This window comes from Sus scrofa, chromosome X (assembly GCF_054392235.1).
Source record: "Sus scrofa isolate SSC_HxYL_T2T_F1_AM1 chromosome X, Sscrofa_HxYL_maternal_Yorkshire_Landrace_v2.0, whole genome shotgun sequence".
Lineage (NCBI taxonomy): Eukaryota > Metazoa > Chordata > Mammalia > Artiodactyla > Suidae > Sus > Sus scrofa.
In genome coordinates this window covers 78,471,774-78,490,217 of record NC_139401.1, presented here as the reverse complement: position 1 = coordinate 78,490,217, position 18,444 = coordinate 78,471,774, and the positions used below count along the sequence as shown (strand labels likewise).

Genomic DNA, 18,444 nt, shown 5'->3' with positions numbered 1-18,444 from the left:
GGATCTGGCATTGATGTGGCTGTGGTGTAGGCCAGCAGCTGTAGCTCTGATCTGACCCCTAGCCTGGAAACTTCCATGTGTGGTGGGTGTGGCCCTAAAAAGATAAAAAAAATTAATGGAGTGAATGAGGATTAAGTTGATGATGCTGATGATGCTGATGATAAATATGATAATAATAAATATTTATTACCCACCTACTTTGTAGTAGTTACCTTGCAAACCATTAGTTAATTTACTTCTCATAGCAACCCAAAGAGATACATACTATCTTCACTTTTACAGATGAGGAAACTGAGGCTTATAAAGTTTGCATATGCAGTTTCCCAAGATCACAGTGTAAGTGGCGGAATCAGAGTTAGAATCAGGTGGCTGTGATCATCCAAATACTTAACCAAGTTATCCAGAAGCCATGTTTTCTGGATCTGAAGGCTCATTGACTGTTTTCCAATCCCTTTTTTAAATTTATGCTTGCTTTTCATAAGCATAGGAACTTCACCTACCCCCACTGTGATTCTAATATACTTCCTCACATTGAAAATCACTACATTATATTATTTTCTAATTTTGTATCCATCAATATTATAGTATTATTATGCAATTACATCCTGAAGTGCCTGTTGAATCATCAAAGAAATATTAATTAATATTAATATAATAGTTTTAGTGTTAAGTATAACTGGAATATTAATTTAATCAGAACATGCAATTCCCTGGCCAACTTGGTTAAGTATTTGGATGGTCACAGCCACCTGATCGAATAAAAATAGATTTCAATAAAATTTGTCCCAATGGAACAACTGAGGAAAATAGATCACTTATTATTAATCCCACGGTTTGAATTATCTTGTGAAAGAACACATAAATTTGTTGAAATAGATTCAGTTGGGTTTTCTTTTAATAGCAATTTTTATTCTCAGTGACTACTTTTGGTGTGTGTATATGTTTTAGGAATGCTATCCTCAGGTTCAATGCCATCATCACTTTGTCCAACAGCCTCAGATCATCTACTCTCCACACTGTCAACAATCTCATTCTAGCCAGCAAACACAAACAATCACAGGAAGTGATTTAATTTCTACAAACACTGGAAATGAACTGTGCCATGGTGGAGCAAACCATACACATGAGCAGGTAAGATTAATCAGCTTTTATATATAATCCTTTTATAAGGATATAAAACTGAAATAATGCTCTTAAACCTCTCTCACACTGCTGTACTGATTCCTTCATTAAGTTTTCTTCAAAATATTGAGGAGTTATACCATTGGGATTTGTGTTTTGTTATGGCATTTTAAACTATTGCATTTGGAGTGGATAAGCAATGAGATCCTGCTGTATATCACAGGCAGTTACTTGTGATGAAACATGTTGGAGGATAATGTGAGAAAAAGAATATATATATGTATGTATGTATGACTGGGTCACTTTGACAGAACCCTGTAAATCAACTATAATATAAAAAATAAAAATCATAAAATAAAAAATGACAAAAAATAAATAAATAAAAACAAATTTTTTCATCTCTTCTCAGAAAACAAAATAATTCATGTCTACTAATAAATCTACGAGGGAAGTTAGGAATCGATGAATACCTAATTTCTAGCTGATCATCAGTTCTAAAATATGTCCAATTGTTGTACAATATTAAATATTTTAATGAAGTATGGTATTTAAATGAACAATGAATTGGAAATGATATTGTCTGAGGTGATTGTAGTGGTCACATTTCACAAGCTGCTAATTACTTCCTATATTTTTTCTTTGAAAATGTGGTATATTAACTCAAGTCAGAATATGTGAACATTTTATTGTATCAACAAAATAGAAACTAAAACTTAGTTGCTAAGAATAAATCTCTTGGGACACAATCATCAGTGACTAATTTATATTCTGAATACTTTCAAATCTTGTAAACATCTGTTATACAAGTGTTAAAGGCAAAAAGATTTCAACTGGGAGATCTAGGAGAGCTTTGTTGAGGAGATAGAGGTTGACCTGGACTTTGAAGAGTGAGCAGAATTTCCATGTGTGGTACTGTGGTGTGGCATGGACGTCCCAAGAACAGGAAATCACATAAACAAAGTCATATATTGGGGAAAGTATATTTTGGATTTTGGGAATAGTTAATGTTTCAGTTTGTATGGCAAGGAAGACATGGGATGAAGAGTACTAGAGCATAGGTTTAAAATAATACATTAAGGCCAGATCATGAGGTCTTTGGAGGTAATGTTTAAAATTTTGAACTTTATTTGGCAGGCAATGGAGAGCGAGTGAAAATACTGATAGGTAGGATTTAGGAGGTTTATTCTAGCAGTTTTGTACAAGATAGATTGGAATATTGATTAATCTTTTCTTGCAATGATCAAATGAAGAAGGTATCATCGTTGCACTTATTGCTCAGATAAGCTAAGTTTCAGAGACGTTACATTACTGGAAAAGGCTCGCACAAAAATAAAAGAAAAAAAAAGGGAGTTCCTATTGTGGCTCAGTGGTTAGCGAACCTGACTAGCATCCATGAGGATGAGGGTTCGATCCTTGGCCTCCTTCAGTGGGTTAAGGATCCGGCATTGCCATGACCTCTGGTGTAGGTCACAGATGCGGCTTGCATCTGGCATTTCTGTTGCTGTGACTGTGGTGTAGGCTAGCAGCTGCAGATCCAATTGGACCTCTAGCCTGGGAACCTCCATATGTGGCAGGTGCAACCCAAAAAGACAAAAAGACAAAAAAAAAAAAAAAAAAAAAAAAAAAAGGCTTTCACAGCTAGCATGTGGTAGAGCCAGGGTTCATACATAGATAGCCTGACTCTGGAGCTTATCGAGAGCTCCCTTTTGAAATTGAGGCAGTAATGTGGAGAGTCCTTGCTCAATAATGTAAACATGAATAGAGAAATGGATTAAGAGTCTGCCACCAGGGAGGTATGGTGATAGAAAGTAGACTAGCTTCTAGGTAGAAAACCTGGGTTCTAGTCCTAGCTATGTCCCTTTCAAGCTGTGTGTTCTTTAAAAATACTAAATCTCTCAGAAATTACCTCATCCATAAAATTTAGGTAGTAATGTCTACTTCACATGGTTGATGTAAAGAGTAAATGAAAATATGTTTGACATGCTTCATAAATTATAAAGTCTACAACATGAAAAAATGCCACAAAGAAGGCTTTGCAGAAAGAACATTATTAAAAGCTATTTCAAAAGTCAAAACATAAAACTTAAACTTAGAATAATGGCAGTGAGAATGGAGTAAAGGACAGTTATCAGTGATGGGAACAATATTACAGGTTTAAGAATCTTGTCCAGCGGCATTGGTAAGCTATGATATCCTTTCATTAGTTTTGTACAATTAATAATATATCTAACCAGATCAGCCATTGTCTGTTTAGAAAATGGGCAGAGTTGGGTAACTAATATATTTCTTTCTATTTTTATTATTCTACTTCAGTTTGAGATACCCATATAGCTTTGTTAAAGTCTGGAGGCTTTTTTATAGATTTTTTTCCTGGTTTTTCAGTTTATACAGTTAAAGTTGAAGTACTGCGGGAAACAGAATAGTGCCCTGGGGAGCTTAGAGTTAGAAATTTCCATCTATGTGGATAACGTAGCATTGGATCCACTCCTGGAGTTAGGATGGGGTAACCTGATTGTGCAGATCCCATGGATAAAGGAGGGCAGAGAATGAGTTGTCCCCTAGGCTCCTTGGTGTTTACATGTCTCTTCCACATGAATGGAAGAGTCTCTAAAGAGTATTAGAGTAGATGTCAGGCTTTTTTTTTTAATTTTGTTTTATTTTGTTTTAGGGCTGCACATGCGGCATATGAAAGTTCCCAGGCTAGGGACTGACTCAGAGCTGCAGCTGACAGCCTATGGCACAGCCACAGCAACGCAGGATCCGAGTGGTGTCTGCAACCTATACCACAGCTCACGGCAATGCTGGATCCTTAACCCACTGAGCAAGGCCAGGGATTGAACCGAAATCCTCATGGATACTATTTGGGTTCGTTACATCTGAGACACAATGGGAACCCTAGTTAGGCTGTTTAAAACTAAAGATTGACCCATGTTTAGTTTGTGTTTAGAGTAAAATTGCAATTTGGAAATGGTGTAATAAGGTAGAAAGAACATAGACTGTCAATTCAGTTATCTGGGTTTACAAAACCTGATCCCGCTGAGCTGCATGATCCTACATAATTGACTCTAGCCAGACTGATGTAATTGACTTGACTAAACCTGTGTATAAAAGAGGGCGAATCACACTTAACTTGCAGTGTATCTACAATAGGATTGAGATAAAATATGTAAAGTATCCAGCTCAGTGCCAAGCACAAAGTAGATGCATGTTTGACTCTCTACCTTTTTCTCCTCCAACTCCAGGAACCAAATTTTTCAAAGCATCAAAGTAAGGAATTGGTTCCAGGAGTTCCCTAGTGGCTCAGCAGGTTAAGGACCCAGTGTTGTCACTGCTGTGGCACAGGTTTGATCCCTGGCCTGGGAAATTTCCACATGCTATGGGCATGACCAAAGAAAGAAAAAAAGAAAAAGAAAAGAAAGGAAAGAAAGTTGTTCCCATTGTGATGATATTTTTAAATGAAACTAAATCACCTTTAAAGTGCTTTCCAAGAAGCAAAAAGCATTAAGCTGTTTTTGAAAATCAGGTGTCCAATACCTGGTTTCAAAATATTTTTATAGAATGAATTTATGTATGTTTTTCATAGTTCTCCTTAAAAACATCATCATTTTGGTTTTAAGTTCAAAACATCACTGATCACGTTTCCTTCCCTAAGGACACTAAGAATAAAGTGCTGTGATCATTTTCGTGCCATTAGCAAGGAACAGATAATTCCACATATGTTAGTGACAGGGAAAAAAGCTCAGCAGAACTCATTTTACAAGTTGTCATACAGGTGATGTTTATAAGAAAGACTCAAATAATTATATATATTGCATGTACAACTCTTTTCCACTTGGCCTGGGGCTTCCAAGAAAATTTTTAAAGTCATGGGAAGATGTAAGAGTCCTGCTCACTTGGATAGATGCCTTTATTCCGTTGTCTGAAATTTTAACTTTTGTCAACATCAAGGCAGCACAGATCTTCTTGTCAGGTGCTTTTTTTTTTTTTTTTTTTTTAATGTTCCAAAGGCTTTTATTTTTATTTTTTATTACTCGAATTATCACATCTGTAGTTGTATAATGATCATAACAATCTAATTTCACAGGATTTCCATCCCACAGCCCAGGCACATCCCCCCATCCCCCAAACTGTCTCCTCCAGAGACCATAAGTTTTTCAATGTCTGTGAGTCAGCATCTGTTCTGCAAAGAAGTTCCATCTGTCCTTTTTCAGATTCCACATGTCAGTGAAAGCATTGGATGTTGGTGTCTCATTGTATGGCTGACTTCACTTAGCATGATAGTTTCTAGGTCCATCCATGTTGCAAAAAATGCTGGCATTTCGTTCCTTTTAATGGCTGAGTAATATTCCATTGTATATATGTACCACCTCTTCTTGAGCCACTCCTCTGTCGATGGACATTTAGGTTGTTTCCATGTCTTGGCTATTGTAAATAGTGCTGCAATGAACATCGGAGTACATGTGTCTTTGCAAGTCGTGGTTTTCTCTGGGTATATGCCCAGGAGTGGGATTGCTGGATCAAATGGTAGTTTTATGTGTAGTTTTCTGAGGAATCTCCATACATCTTTCCACAGTGGTTGCACCAATTTACAATCCCACCAACAGTGTACTAGGGTTCCTTTTTCTCCACACCCTCTCCATCACTTCTTGTTTATAGACTTTTGGATGATGGCCATTCTGGCTGGTGTAAGGTGGTACCTCAGAGTGGTTTTGATTTGCATCTCTCTAATAATGAGTGACGTTGAACATCTTTTCATGTGTTTCTTGGCCATCTGTATGTCTTTGAGAATTGTCTGTTTAGATCTTCTGCCCATTTTTGGATGGGGTTGTTTGTTTTTTTGGTATGGAGTCAGATGCTTTTTTTGACAAGTATCTAGGAAGCTTGTTACAGTGTTTGTTTAACATAAGTCATTCACTAATGATGGAAACTCTGGGCTGCTTAGCTCAATAAACTCAGCAGTTCTGCCTGTTCCCTCACTCATTCACATGCGGCTCCAATGCCTCTCCATATTTATTGCCTTCTTCATGTCAGTTATTGAAAATGAGTGTCTTTTGTGTAAAATTCTATCCCCTGCTATCCTTTTCAAAAATTTAAGTCATATTTGTTTTAGGACTGTTTTTCCCTCAATACCACCTTTCTCTGTCTCCTGCTACCTCCTGCTCTTGTGCCCTTTTGAACTCTTGTTCTGTGGCAAACAAGAGTGGTTATTTATTTAGTCTTTTAAAAATAGTTTTTATTTTTTAAATCAAAGTAATGAATATATATAGTTTAAAAGGTCAAATAGTATTAAATGGCATATAACAAACAGCAATTTCCTGTCCCAACCCTTTCCATGCTCGCCTGATCCCCAGAGGCAACCATTTTCAACTCTCTGCTTTTTCTTCTGGTATTTACCTCTAAATAGCTACATAGTATGAATATACTTAAGCTGTTATTTTTTATTTATTAATGTTGTATATTATGTGTTGGTAATTCTGGTACATAAGGATTTAGTTCTATTAACCCCCCCATCTACCTGTTTCCATCCCTTTCATCATCCTAATATAGTTAAATACACATTTTTGTGGCTAAATCATTATTCTGTGTTTATATTATTGTTGCTGTGAAACTATTTATTGCTGATCCAATTTGTGTACTGTTTTGCTGCTTTTATTAGTACAGCTTTTATTTGTTCATGTTAATAATAACCTAAAGTTTTTCATGTGTTTGGTTTTCTTTGTATCTACTGTTAATTCATTTCTCAGTACAGTTTTATATAGCCAAGTGTTTTGCTTTTTGTTAATCAACCATTTCCTCTTTTTAAAACCTTGCAATCTGTATACACTGCTCTTCTTGGCTCATATTATCACTATTACTGCTGACCTTCCAGACACTCTCCCCATCCTTCAAGAGTTTCACTGGCAGGCTTACAATCTTTTCCCCACTTTCCCCTGACCCCTGCCCTGGAATGATCTATGAGAACATCACCACTCAGATCAGTGACCTTTCCCATGCTCTGTCCTCGTGTTTCTTCATCACCCATAATTTCTTAATTTCTATCATATCTCCAGCCCTCAGATTTTGGCCACTCCTTAAACCTCCTCATCACTCGAAAACTATTTAATCTGAAATTCTGAATGTCTCCTTCTCTTATCACCACTTTCTTACTCCATCTCCTGTCCCTCATTCCCATTGAGCCTTGCCCTCAGCAAGCTCTCTGTCAAACTGGTGTAACAATGATTTTGCTAGAAACACTTAAAATCTTTGTTGCCTTCTCTGACTAGTCCTCACTTTGCTGATCCCTCACTTTGGATAGACTCTGCTCCTGGATTTTGACTTCTTTGTGTGCTAGAGAAAGTTCACAAACTAGGCCAATTTAGTCTCGTACAAATCGTCTCTATCTTGCTAGACTCCCTCTGTTTCTAGACAGTCCTTTTAGCTAATTCTAATTGACTTGCCACCACAGTCCTCAATATCTACTCTTTCTTTTTCCCACACTCTTTATTCGCCAGATCCTACTGCTGTTCTCTCACACTCTGCAGGTGGTCTTGCCTTCTACTGAGAATGGGTAGTGGAACTTAGATTTTATTGTGCACCAGAATCAGCGGGAGGGCTTGTTTAAATAGAGATTGCTGGGACCTGATATTTACATTTCCAAGTTTACTGGTTATCCTAATATTACTTGGTCCAGGAACCACAATTTGAGTTCACTATGTGAACTCCTTCAACACCTTACTTCATTGAAAAATTTCTTTGTACTTTCAGCAAACTTCTGATTCTTTTGATCTTCAAGAATTAAGACTCTAACCTTATCTTCAAGGTGACTTCCCTTAGCAACCCTACCAATTTATTGATTTATGATCTCATCTCTTTCATTCCTTTCACCTTCAAAATCCCTGAAGTAGGGAGGCATACTCACTGCTGCCACTTCCTCATTACCCACACATCCTTTAACACTTTGAAATCCAAATTCTAGGTTCAACATTCTCATGAAACTGCTTTTATTGACATCTAAGTTGCAATTTACACTTCCTTTTTTGCTTTGTTCTCATCTTAGTCCAGTTCAACAGCATGTGACACTGTTGATCCACGTACTTTTTTTTTTTTTTTTTTTTTTTTTTTTTTGCTGTAGACCAGGGATTGAACTCATGCTACGGCAGTGATGCAAGCCCCTGCAGTGACAACACTGGATCCTTAAACTGCTGAACCACAAGGAAACTCCCAATCCATTGTATTCTTGATATTCTTTCTTCCCATTATACTGTGCTATTGCTTCTAATTCTTCTTCTCAGGGTCCTCTTTCTTCTTTCATCAGGATATCTTCCCCAAGGACCCATCCTTGGCCTTCTTCTCCTTTCTCTACCCACACTCCCTTGACTGTATGGTATAAAATCTCTTCTATGACCTTTATATGAACAACTCCCCCAACTTTCTTCCTAAGCTCTAATCCATCATTTTTAATGGACTGGTCGCTGCCGGGGGTTACTCATAGAGAATTAAATTAGGTCTTTATTTTAAGTACAGAACTGTTTTTATAAATAAAGTCTTCATTTTAGAATTGTGTTCATTATATAATACATTCAATTCAGTAACAACAGTTATTGAAAATCTTCTATGTACCAGATACTGTATAATGCAACATTTCTTTTCTAAAATATCTATGGAGATTAAAATAGCAGTGAGGATTTTCAGAACCTAAAATTCTGACACTTTTTCTCCTGCTAGGATTTCTTTGTGTGGTGCAAAATAGGAAGAGACCAATTATGTTTTTTTTTAACTTTGTTGGACAAATTATGTTGTACTTAAAATGTATTTCATTTCACAGGGGATTAATGCTCACTGAATTAACTATCGTTTCAGTCTGACAACTATTATATGTCCTAAATCAAAGCAAAATTAATGAAGCAGTAATCTTATTTATATACAAGTGTCACCATATCATAATAAGGTTTGCCAGATAATAATCTATACTTTGTAACCTTTTCTTAATAGTGATGTTTTCCTTTGTCATATAGCAAAAATTTACTGCTCAGGAAGGTTGACTCAGGAGGGTCAAGCACAACAGACCTTATTATTTAACATGTTCATGACCTTTTAGAGGGTTAGGCATTTATGTATAATTGCTTTTATGTAGCATGGCATTTTAAACAGTTTTAATCCACTAAGCAACCATTGTGAATAGGTGAAAAATGTACACATTTAGTGGAGATAAATTTAATTAAGACAATACCCTCTACTACTAGATTACTACTGGACTGTGACTTGTACCTCGATCATAAACTGTCCTTGGTCCCGAACAGGATTCTCACAAATGTGTGCCATTAAGCTTGAAGGCAAGAAAATATAAATAGCTCAGCTGAAATCTGCAACTCTTGTGTGTCTATTATCTGCAGGACTTAATAATCACTACCACTGAATTTCATAAATGTGGTTGGTTAAAAGTATCATCTTTGACTATCAAACTTTATATAATGTAGATGCTAGCAAGAAAATTCCACCCCTGGAACCTCATAGACCACAAATAAGAAATAAAACCTCAGATTGGAGGCAGGACAAGAACTTCAAAGGCTCTAGTGAGGCGAAGCCCTGGTTTTCCTTTACAATGTACTTACTTTCTACAGATTTTCTGAAAAAAATGACTAATTTGCCTTTGATTTCACACCTAAATGTTGTTGCTTTGCCTCGGGTTTGTGGCACTATTTCTAATCAAAGGCTTTTTACTAGCAATCAGAGACAAAGGATTGGATGTGCTTGGCCATTATTACAGTCAAATAGTGATCTGATTAAAGGTATTTGATGGATGCATGCTAAAGAATCTTTAATAATTTTTGTAAATTTTTGAGAAATATCCTTTGTGTATCTGGGTACAACTCTTTTTCAGCACAGTTTGTATTCCTGGCCTGTTTATATGTGAAAAGCTAAAGCTATTATCTAAGATTGACATTTGACATTTGAGATAGATCTCATTCATCAGGCAGAAAAGTTTATATGAGGTACTTTCTTATCTCAAGTATCTTATCAACTCAATATTGTCACTGAGAGAAAACCTCCATCCATTCGAGCTATCATTATTCTGACTGAAAACATTCATGTTTCCTTGGAAGGTTCCCTATCTTGGCTTTTGCAAGGCAACAAGAACATGGTTTTGAGCCAACTCTAAAAGAAATGTCAAAAACACACCTACAGACAGTTCCAATAAAGCTCATAAGCTCTATTGACCTGTGATTTAGTAATCGAAAATATTTCTAACTGGCACATCATAGTGTGCCAATTTAAGGAATTTCATTTTATTGTTGAACATAGTCCTGTAAAAGATTTAACAGCAGATGAAAATCTGATTTGTTTGGAGTTCCCATTGTGGCTTAGCATCTTGAGGACCCAACTAGTATCTATGAGGATGTGGGCTTGATCTCTGTCCTTGGTCAGTAGATTGATTCAGCATTGCCATAAATGCGGCATAGGTCACAGATGTGGTTCAAATCTGACCTTGCTGTGGCTGTGGTGTAGGCCGGCAGCTGAGGCTCCAATTCAACTCCTAGCCTGGGAACTTGGATATGTCATGGGTGTGGCACTAATAAAAAAAAAATAGGAAAGAAAGAAAAAGAAAATCTGACTTCTCTGTCCTCTCCCCTCCAAACTGTTGAACCCTACTGGGTTTTGTTTTTTACTGTGTTATGCAAATGTTATTGTAAAATGTAGACTCCGCAAAACTGAAGAGGAATATATACAAAAAGCAATTAAATTTTACTCCCTGCTTTTCTACTTTGGCATCTCTTTTGTCAATAGAACCCATTCTTGGGAGTTCCCGTCCGTCGTGGCTCAGTGGTTAATGAATCCGACTAGGAACCATGAGGTTGCGGGTTCGATCCCTGGCCTCGCTCAGTGGGTTGAGGATCTGGCGTTGCCGTGAGCTGTGGTGTAGGTTGTAGACATGGCTCAGATCCCACGTTGTTGTGGCTGTGGCGTAGACCAGCAGCTGTAGCTCTGATTAGACCCCTAGCTTGGGAACCTTCATATGCTGTGGGTGTGGCCCTAGAAAAAGACCAAAACAAACAAACAAACAAACAAACAAACAAAACCACTCTGCTCCTACCTTTTCTCTAGCTGATTAAAATTTATGACCTAACTTCAGCTGTATTTTATATAGTTTCACACTAAGAAAATCAAACTATTCATTGTTTCAACTCCCAGCCCAACTAACCTCCAAAATAATGCAGTTAGGGCCCATGTAATTCCTAAATTGCTGAAAAAAACAACCAGAAGAGGTCTTCTGGGGAGGCAATGTTATGTAGTGGTTACAAGATATCATTACCTCATTTAATCTTTACATCAAGTCCATAGGACTACGCCTGGCACATAGTAAGAGTTATTATCATTTCTCAAAATAAAATCATCTCCCTTTGGTAACTTTTAACACCTCTTTTTATGTATGAACACTGACACCATATTGATGCCAGTCATTCCCTGTCCTGGACTCTGATTCTTTATTTGGCTCACTGAAATCACATGAGGAAAAGTTTTAGTAATGGCACTAGAGATTCATATTGGTAAAGAATTATGTACTCAAAAAGTTTACTAGTGTGCAATGCAATGAGAGGAGAAAATTTGTGCAAAAATTTAAAAAGAAATAAATAATTTCAAACTATAAAATTACTTTGTAAAATTAATCAAACTGGAAAGGAAACCCCCACACACAATTTTCACAGCATTATGAGGGGATTACAATTGATTTAGAGAGAAAAATATGCAGAATGCCAAGCATATCAAATTAGTTGTTTGCAGATTCTAACAGGGAGCTCTCTGTTTGAATATCCTTGAAAAATGCCCTTCTCTACTTGGGAAAGTTAACAGTTTTGGAAGGGACACACACACACAGGTGAGGCAGGAAGGGGCTATCTATCTGGCCAGCTACAGCAATGAAGTAACCTGAAGATCAGTGGAATGACATTGACATAATAGCTAGATTATCCTCTTATCCAGTTAACCTTGATCTTTAAAATCATATTTGAAACCATGTTTTAAGGCCACTCCCAGTTTGGTGTGGCATAAGGAAGAAATGCATGAATAAAATATGAAATTAAAAGTTAGTAATTATTCTAGTAAATCAATTTATACTTTATTTTTATTTTTTTTTTTCCTTTTTGCCATTTTTTGGGCTGCTCCCACTGCATATGGAAGTTCCCAGGCTGGGGTCCAATCGGAACTATAGCCGCCGGTCTATACCACAGCCACAGCAACTCGGGATCCGAGCTGCGTCTTCGACCTACACCACAGCTCACGGCAATGCCAGATCCTTAACCCACTGAGCGAGGCCAGGGATCGAACCTGCAACCTCATGGTTCTCAGTCGGATTCGTTAACCACTGAGCCACGACGGAACGCCAATACTTTAATTTTTTTAAAAGTATAAAACCAAGGAGTTCCCATTATGGCTCAGTGGTTAATGAACCCGACTAGTATCCACGAGGATGTGGGTTTGATCCCTGGCCTTGTTCAGTGGGTTAAGGATCCAACATTGCTGTGAGCTCTGGTTTAGTTTGCAGAGGCAGCTTGGATGTGGCGTTGCTGTGGCTGTGGATGTAGGCCAGCAGCTATAACTCTGATTTGAGCCATAGCATGGGAACCTCCATACGTCGTGGGTGTGGCCCTAAAAAGACAAAAGACAAAAAAAGTCTTGCTAATTTCTCTTTTAAAAAAAAATATACCCCCCCCCAAATTAGCCATTATTCTGAATAAAAACTTGGCTATATATATTTGACCTTCATTTCCTTATAGGAGTCTGACACTGAGGAGGAGCTGGCCTCCAAGATTAAAAATCTAAGTAGAACTCAAATGTCAGTCTCCAGCTCTTACAAGGAGTTCAGTTTAGTTGCCGCAATTACGCTTACCCAAACTTAGAAAAAGGCTGTGATGGCTCACCATGATATTCTTGAGGAAATGCTGCCTAGGCTCTTTTTTGCCTTCTTAACTATTCTTGGCTAGCTACTTTAAGAGAGAAACTTGTAAAAAAAATATTTTCAGAATCAGTTGTCTCATTTGGCATTTGAGGTCACCTATCATTTCAATGAGTACTTACTGAACAACTGTAGAGTGTTTAAATAGGATCATGCTATGACTCATTCTTTACTCTTAAGTTTGTTTATTTCTTTTGGGTAGGGAGAAGGTGCTGAGAGAATAAAAAAAAATCTTATTTAGGACACTATTCATAGTAATTTGTGTTTAGGATTTCAAATGTCTCTGAGGACTATGAATTTTCCATATTTCACTCCGAGCTACTTTTTCCCATGTCAGATTGACTAGATATTCAGCCCAAATAATAAATGGAAGGAATTCAACAAGAAATAATAAAAATACACTGAATTGAGAAGATTTATTTAATTTAACTTTAAGCTATACTAGTTCATCAAGCTGATTGTCACTGAGAAATACAAGTCCAAATGAAATTCATCTATATTCAGCATGATTCAAATAACTCACATTTTCTTTTTGAACAAGGGACAGATGAATAAGCCATATGATGATGAGCAATTCAAAGAATTTGATTTACTTCTTTTACTTTTTATTTAAGCATCTATATTCAAGAAGTTTTATATAAATTACTCAAATTTTGCATTCATTAGGTCACTTAGACTTGAGTGAAATGAAATTGAAAATGCCATTGCAATGTTGCTTTTCCTTTAAATTCCTCCCATATTGGAAAATGTATATAACAGCTGCAAAGAAAATTTAGTGGGTTGATTCATGTTATGACTTTGTGAAGTTACTTGTATTAATAGGTTACTTCACTTTTTTTCCTTTCACATCAAAATATCTGTGAACTTGAAACACAGTATTATTTTTAATTGTGATTTATGTTTTCTTCAGGTGATAATGCAGGATGATGGCCCTGAAATATTGGACCCCAAGTATTTTGGAGAGTTGCTTGCTGATCTAAGCCGTAAAAATACGGATCTATATCACTGCCTGTTAGAACATTTGCAGAGAATTGGAGGAAGGTACTGTAAATATATCATTTGCCTTGATGTTGTAGCTTTCAAACATTTTACAATACCCTGGTATTTTGTAATAGACTATTTTTTAGAGCAATTTTAGGCTCACAGCAAAACTCAGGTACTTTCAGTGGGGAAACAGAGCAACTCTATGAGCAGATCTGAGCAAATGTCTTATTTTAAAACTTGATTTACTTTATGAAAATCATCAAAGAGATCATGCAGGCTATTTTGGGGTCAGTAAAGATTTCTATGGACCTTCTTTTGTAATATACTTTGATGACAAATGCAACCTCTTGGACAAGAAGCTCAGAAAATGCACAGCATATTATGACTTGTTTCAACATATTATACTGATAATATAAGATACAATCCCATGGCCAACCCACTACTCTTTATCTTCCACTGATATGTGTTCAATATATGAAGGCCAGAGGTTAATACACACTTAGGGTTATATACTATTACCGATGTTATATATTATTTTAACATCATATATCACATATAATATAAGAAATATAAATTATATAAATATGTATATTATACAATATTATATAATAATATACATATTTAAATATATAAATAATTTGTCAACTGTTCATGTGTAGATGAGAGCATGTTACGTCATGAAATAAATTCCATCAGTTATACTCCAAAAATTGCCTTCTACTACATAGTCACTTCATATATGTGGTCATCTGTCAGGCAAAGTCTAGGAAAGCTCCATAAATTCAGAAAAATCTTGAGGATAAAGGAATGTTAGTAGAATTTTTTTCTAATTCAGACTTCACTAACTACATTCTTCTACTTCTTAGAAATCTGTAATCTCTTCTCTATCTCTTTTCTCTCCACTTATTACAATTCTTTGTTTTTTAGCTCCCTCTTCCCTGACTTTTCTTGCTTTCTTATTCATGATTGCAACCATTCTCTTACCATCACCCTCAACTGCTTTGCCTCTTTATTGTCCTTCCCACTTAGCAAAATGTTGATTCTAGATTAGTCTGGCTCACAGATTTATCTGCTGTTTTCTTTTTTTCTCCATCCAATACTCATTACCCACTACTCCTAAAATCAGGCACTACCCCATTAGTTTTATTTACGCTGGTTTCCTTGGTGCTTAGTGTGATGCTTAATAAATATTTGTTGATTGTATAAATGAATGCCTTTTCTATGTTACATTCATGCAGTTGAACACAGAGAAAAGTACAGCCCCACAGCCATTTATTTGAACTGAAGTTTTTTTTTTTTTTGGCTGGACCCCTGGTATGAGGAGGTTCCTGGGCTGGGAACCAGGAATAGAACTTGTGCTACAGCAGTGACCCTAACCACTGCAGTGCCAACAGATCCTTAACCCCCTGCACCACTAGAGAACTCCTAAACTGAAATTATAATTAATGCATCATTTCCATCTTCAGCTAGGATTTAATCACTGTTTTCTACAAATCAACATCCTCTCTCATTACCTAAACAACTATTTCACACATACATTCGTTTGCATAAGGTCACCACCTTAAAATCTTTCCCCTCATTCTGAGTAGTTTATTATTTATTGAGTGTCCACAATATGCCAGACACTGGGCCAAGTGTTTTTTTTAATATTATCTAATTCACGCAGTAACTATAGAAAGTTTCAAATGGACACCCAAAGAGAATAAATTATTAAGATCACACAGCTGCTAAGCGCTTGAGATGGATTCAAACATTTTTACGTATCCTTATACCTATAAACCACAACTAGCTTTTCTGCAAAGCTTTCTCTAGTTATTCACTGTGGTCTAGGTGTTCCTCTTCTATGCATTAATCATACTCTGTGAATATTTCTGTCAAAGTATCACATTGTAAAATCAAGAGCATATAGAGGCATAGTCTTAGGTACCCTGATTGTAAATCCAGAGTTCATATACTGGGTTCATGTCCCCACTTTTGTTACACATTGGATGTGTACCATCAGGCAACTTGTTTAACTTTTTAACCTCTTGTACTTCAGTTTCTTCATCTGTAAAATAGGGATTATAATAACAATGCTTACTTCATTGATTTATTATAAGCAGTAAATAATTTATTTAAGACATGTACTTACAAGCAGCAGGAGCATCATGTGAGAAGTTGGAAATTGATCTAAAGGATCAAAAACTCTGGGTAGGGCCAAGCAACAAACTTTTCAGAAGATTCTGATACCACTGACCTAAGGCCACGAAAGTAGCAAATTCTGGGACTAGAACCTATGGGAAAACTTTTTTTCCTTAGGTAAATAAATCACTTAACCTTTCATACTAGATATTTATCTCTAAATTTAACATATTGCAGACAAATTTTAAAACTTATCAATTTTGAATCATCGAACTTGAAAAGGTTTCAGAATTTTGACCAATTTTAACATTGCTCAAATTTTGCCCTGGATCAATTATGTTTGTGCGACTTACAGGGCAAGATAATATTTGTGTTTGTATTTCCAAAACCAGTTCAGAGCACATGGCCTTGACAAAATTGCTACTTAATAAAGGTTTACAGAATGAGAGCTAAATATATTCTAAATTTATCAATCTCACATTATTTAGAAGTAGACAAAGTAACTGAGCAAGGGAAGTGAAATTATTGTATAATGATCATCCAGGTAAAGGTGTAACCTGCGGTTTTGAAATAACTTCCTCTCATTGAGAGTTTTGATGAATATATATGGATGACCTAAATGTGTAATTAAGCATGGCAAAGCTTTTTTTTTTTTTTTTTTGTCTTTTCTAGGGTCGCACCCACAGCATATGGAGTTTCCCAGGCTAGGGGTCTAATTGGAGCTGTAGCTGCTGGCCTAGGCCACAGCCACTGCAATGTGGGATCCCAGCCACATCTGCGACCTACACCACAGCTCACAGCAATGCCAGATCCTTAACCCACTGAGCAAGGCCAGGGATGGAACCCACAACCTCATGATTCCTAGTCAGATTCGTTAACCACTGAGCCATGCCAGGAACTCTTTTTTTCTTTTTCTTTCCTTTTCTTTTTTTTTAAGCACTGCAAAGCATTGAATTTAATTTCAAGAGTAACTAAAAATACCAAAAAAAGAAAACAGAAATTTAGTGCCTCCACGTTGGTAAACACTCCAGAATGGAGAGGTTCTCATAAAATTTTGGTGCTAATAGTTTCTGTTTGACAGAAGGTTGTCAATTTCTTTCTCTTCATTCCTTCCCTCTCTTCCTCCTTTCTTTTATCATTTTTCCTCCCTATTTCTTCCTTCCTAGGAGGTGAGATTGCATATAGTGAGTATCAGTCTTTTTTTTTCCTCTGCTGCTGTAATTCTAGCCACCACCCCCTTGTGCTGAATAAAGATGTAATCCACACTGACCTTTCCACATCTCCATTCTGTTTTCTTTGTTGCCTCTCTCTCCTTCCTCTTTTGCGTCCACTTGTCTTCTCTTTCTAAATTGCAATTCAGCAGTAAGTGGGCTGGAGGATCAGAATTAAGGGAGTTTGTCCTATGAAACCATTTCGGTTACATTGTAAATTCCAGTATCAAGTGCTGTTGATTTTTCCTTGTTTTGTTTCTTTGTTTTGTTTTCTTGTTTGTAGAAAGAAATAAATGACTAGCAATACATGTACTTGATTGGCATTGGAATTAAGATTTTAAACACTTTAAAAGGTCTATTACTACTGTGATAATTTCAGTTAACAGTAATGTAGGATTACTATAATTGCACTATGATTCATATTTTTACCTTGTTTTAGCTTCCAATATATACATTCAGTTCATTTAGTAACACATTAAAATAGTAGAAGATATATTTTTTTCTCTAGGGCCTCCCCACAATTTCTATTTTGGGCAATACAGGAAATACCACATACATCATACAGGCGATTGCACATATGCAGTCATGCCCCCAGGAAATGAAATCTTCAGTCCTTATTCTCCACATTAGCTTGTATATTTTTATAAATGCATGCAAGAGGTTTTGCACAGTGATTATCAACATAAGCAATATATTAGCTCATAGGCATTTGCTTAGAAGATAAAGGTAGGAGCTAGTGTACCAGTTTATTATCTCTAAAATACTTTTTTGTTTTAGTTGAAGACATGGCAATTACACATCTATGATATCCTGAGGTTGTCTTACTTTAAAATACTCTGTCTTGCTGTCGGAACATGTGTACTGTTTTTTTAGAAGTATGTTCATCAAATGTATTCGGGGCCCAATTTTTCTACTAAGTGCAGAGGGAACAAGTAGGCAAAAATAAAGGCCTGTTGCCACTGACAACACTAGAACTGTATCCTTCCCAGCTTTCACTATTCTCCAAAGGAGCAAGTGTCAGGCTGATAAAACCACTAATAATTCTCTTGCAGCATTTGTCTACCTAAGATGGCT

The 18,444-nt window shown here is 36.4% G+C and overlaps 2 protein-coding genes across 7 annotated transcripts in view; one reads left to right on the top strand and one right to left on the bottom strand.

Annotated features, from left to right (window-relative positions):
* Window positions 1–18,444, bottom strand: part of APOOL (apolipoprotein O like) — a 443,755-nt gene that overhangs the window by 178,923 nt on the left and 246,388 nt on the right. The window lies entirely within an intron of this gene.
* Window positions 1–18,444, top strand: part of POF1B (POF1B actin binding protein) — a 76,692-nt gene that overhangs the window by 33,261 nt on the left and 24,987 nt on the right. For 4 of the 6 annotated variants that reach the window (XR_014835864.1, XM_013986277.3, XM_013986275.3 and 1 more), the window contains 2 exons: window positions 949–1,131; window positions 13,965–14,095. Coding sequence is in view for 5 of the 6 variants with exons in the window: in XM_013986277.3 (XP_013841731.1) it covers window positions 949–1,131; window positions 13,965–14,095 (314 nt within the window). In the remaining variant the exon portion in view is untranslated. The remainder of the gene's footprint in view (window positions 1–948; window positions 1,132–13,964; window positions 14,096–18,444) is intronic. The other 2 variants (XM_021080028.2, XM_013986276.3) reach the window with 1 other exon arrangement.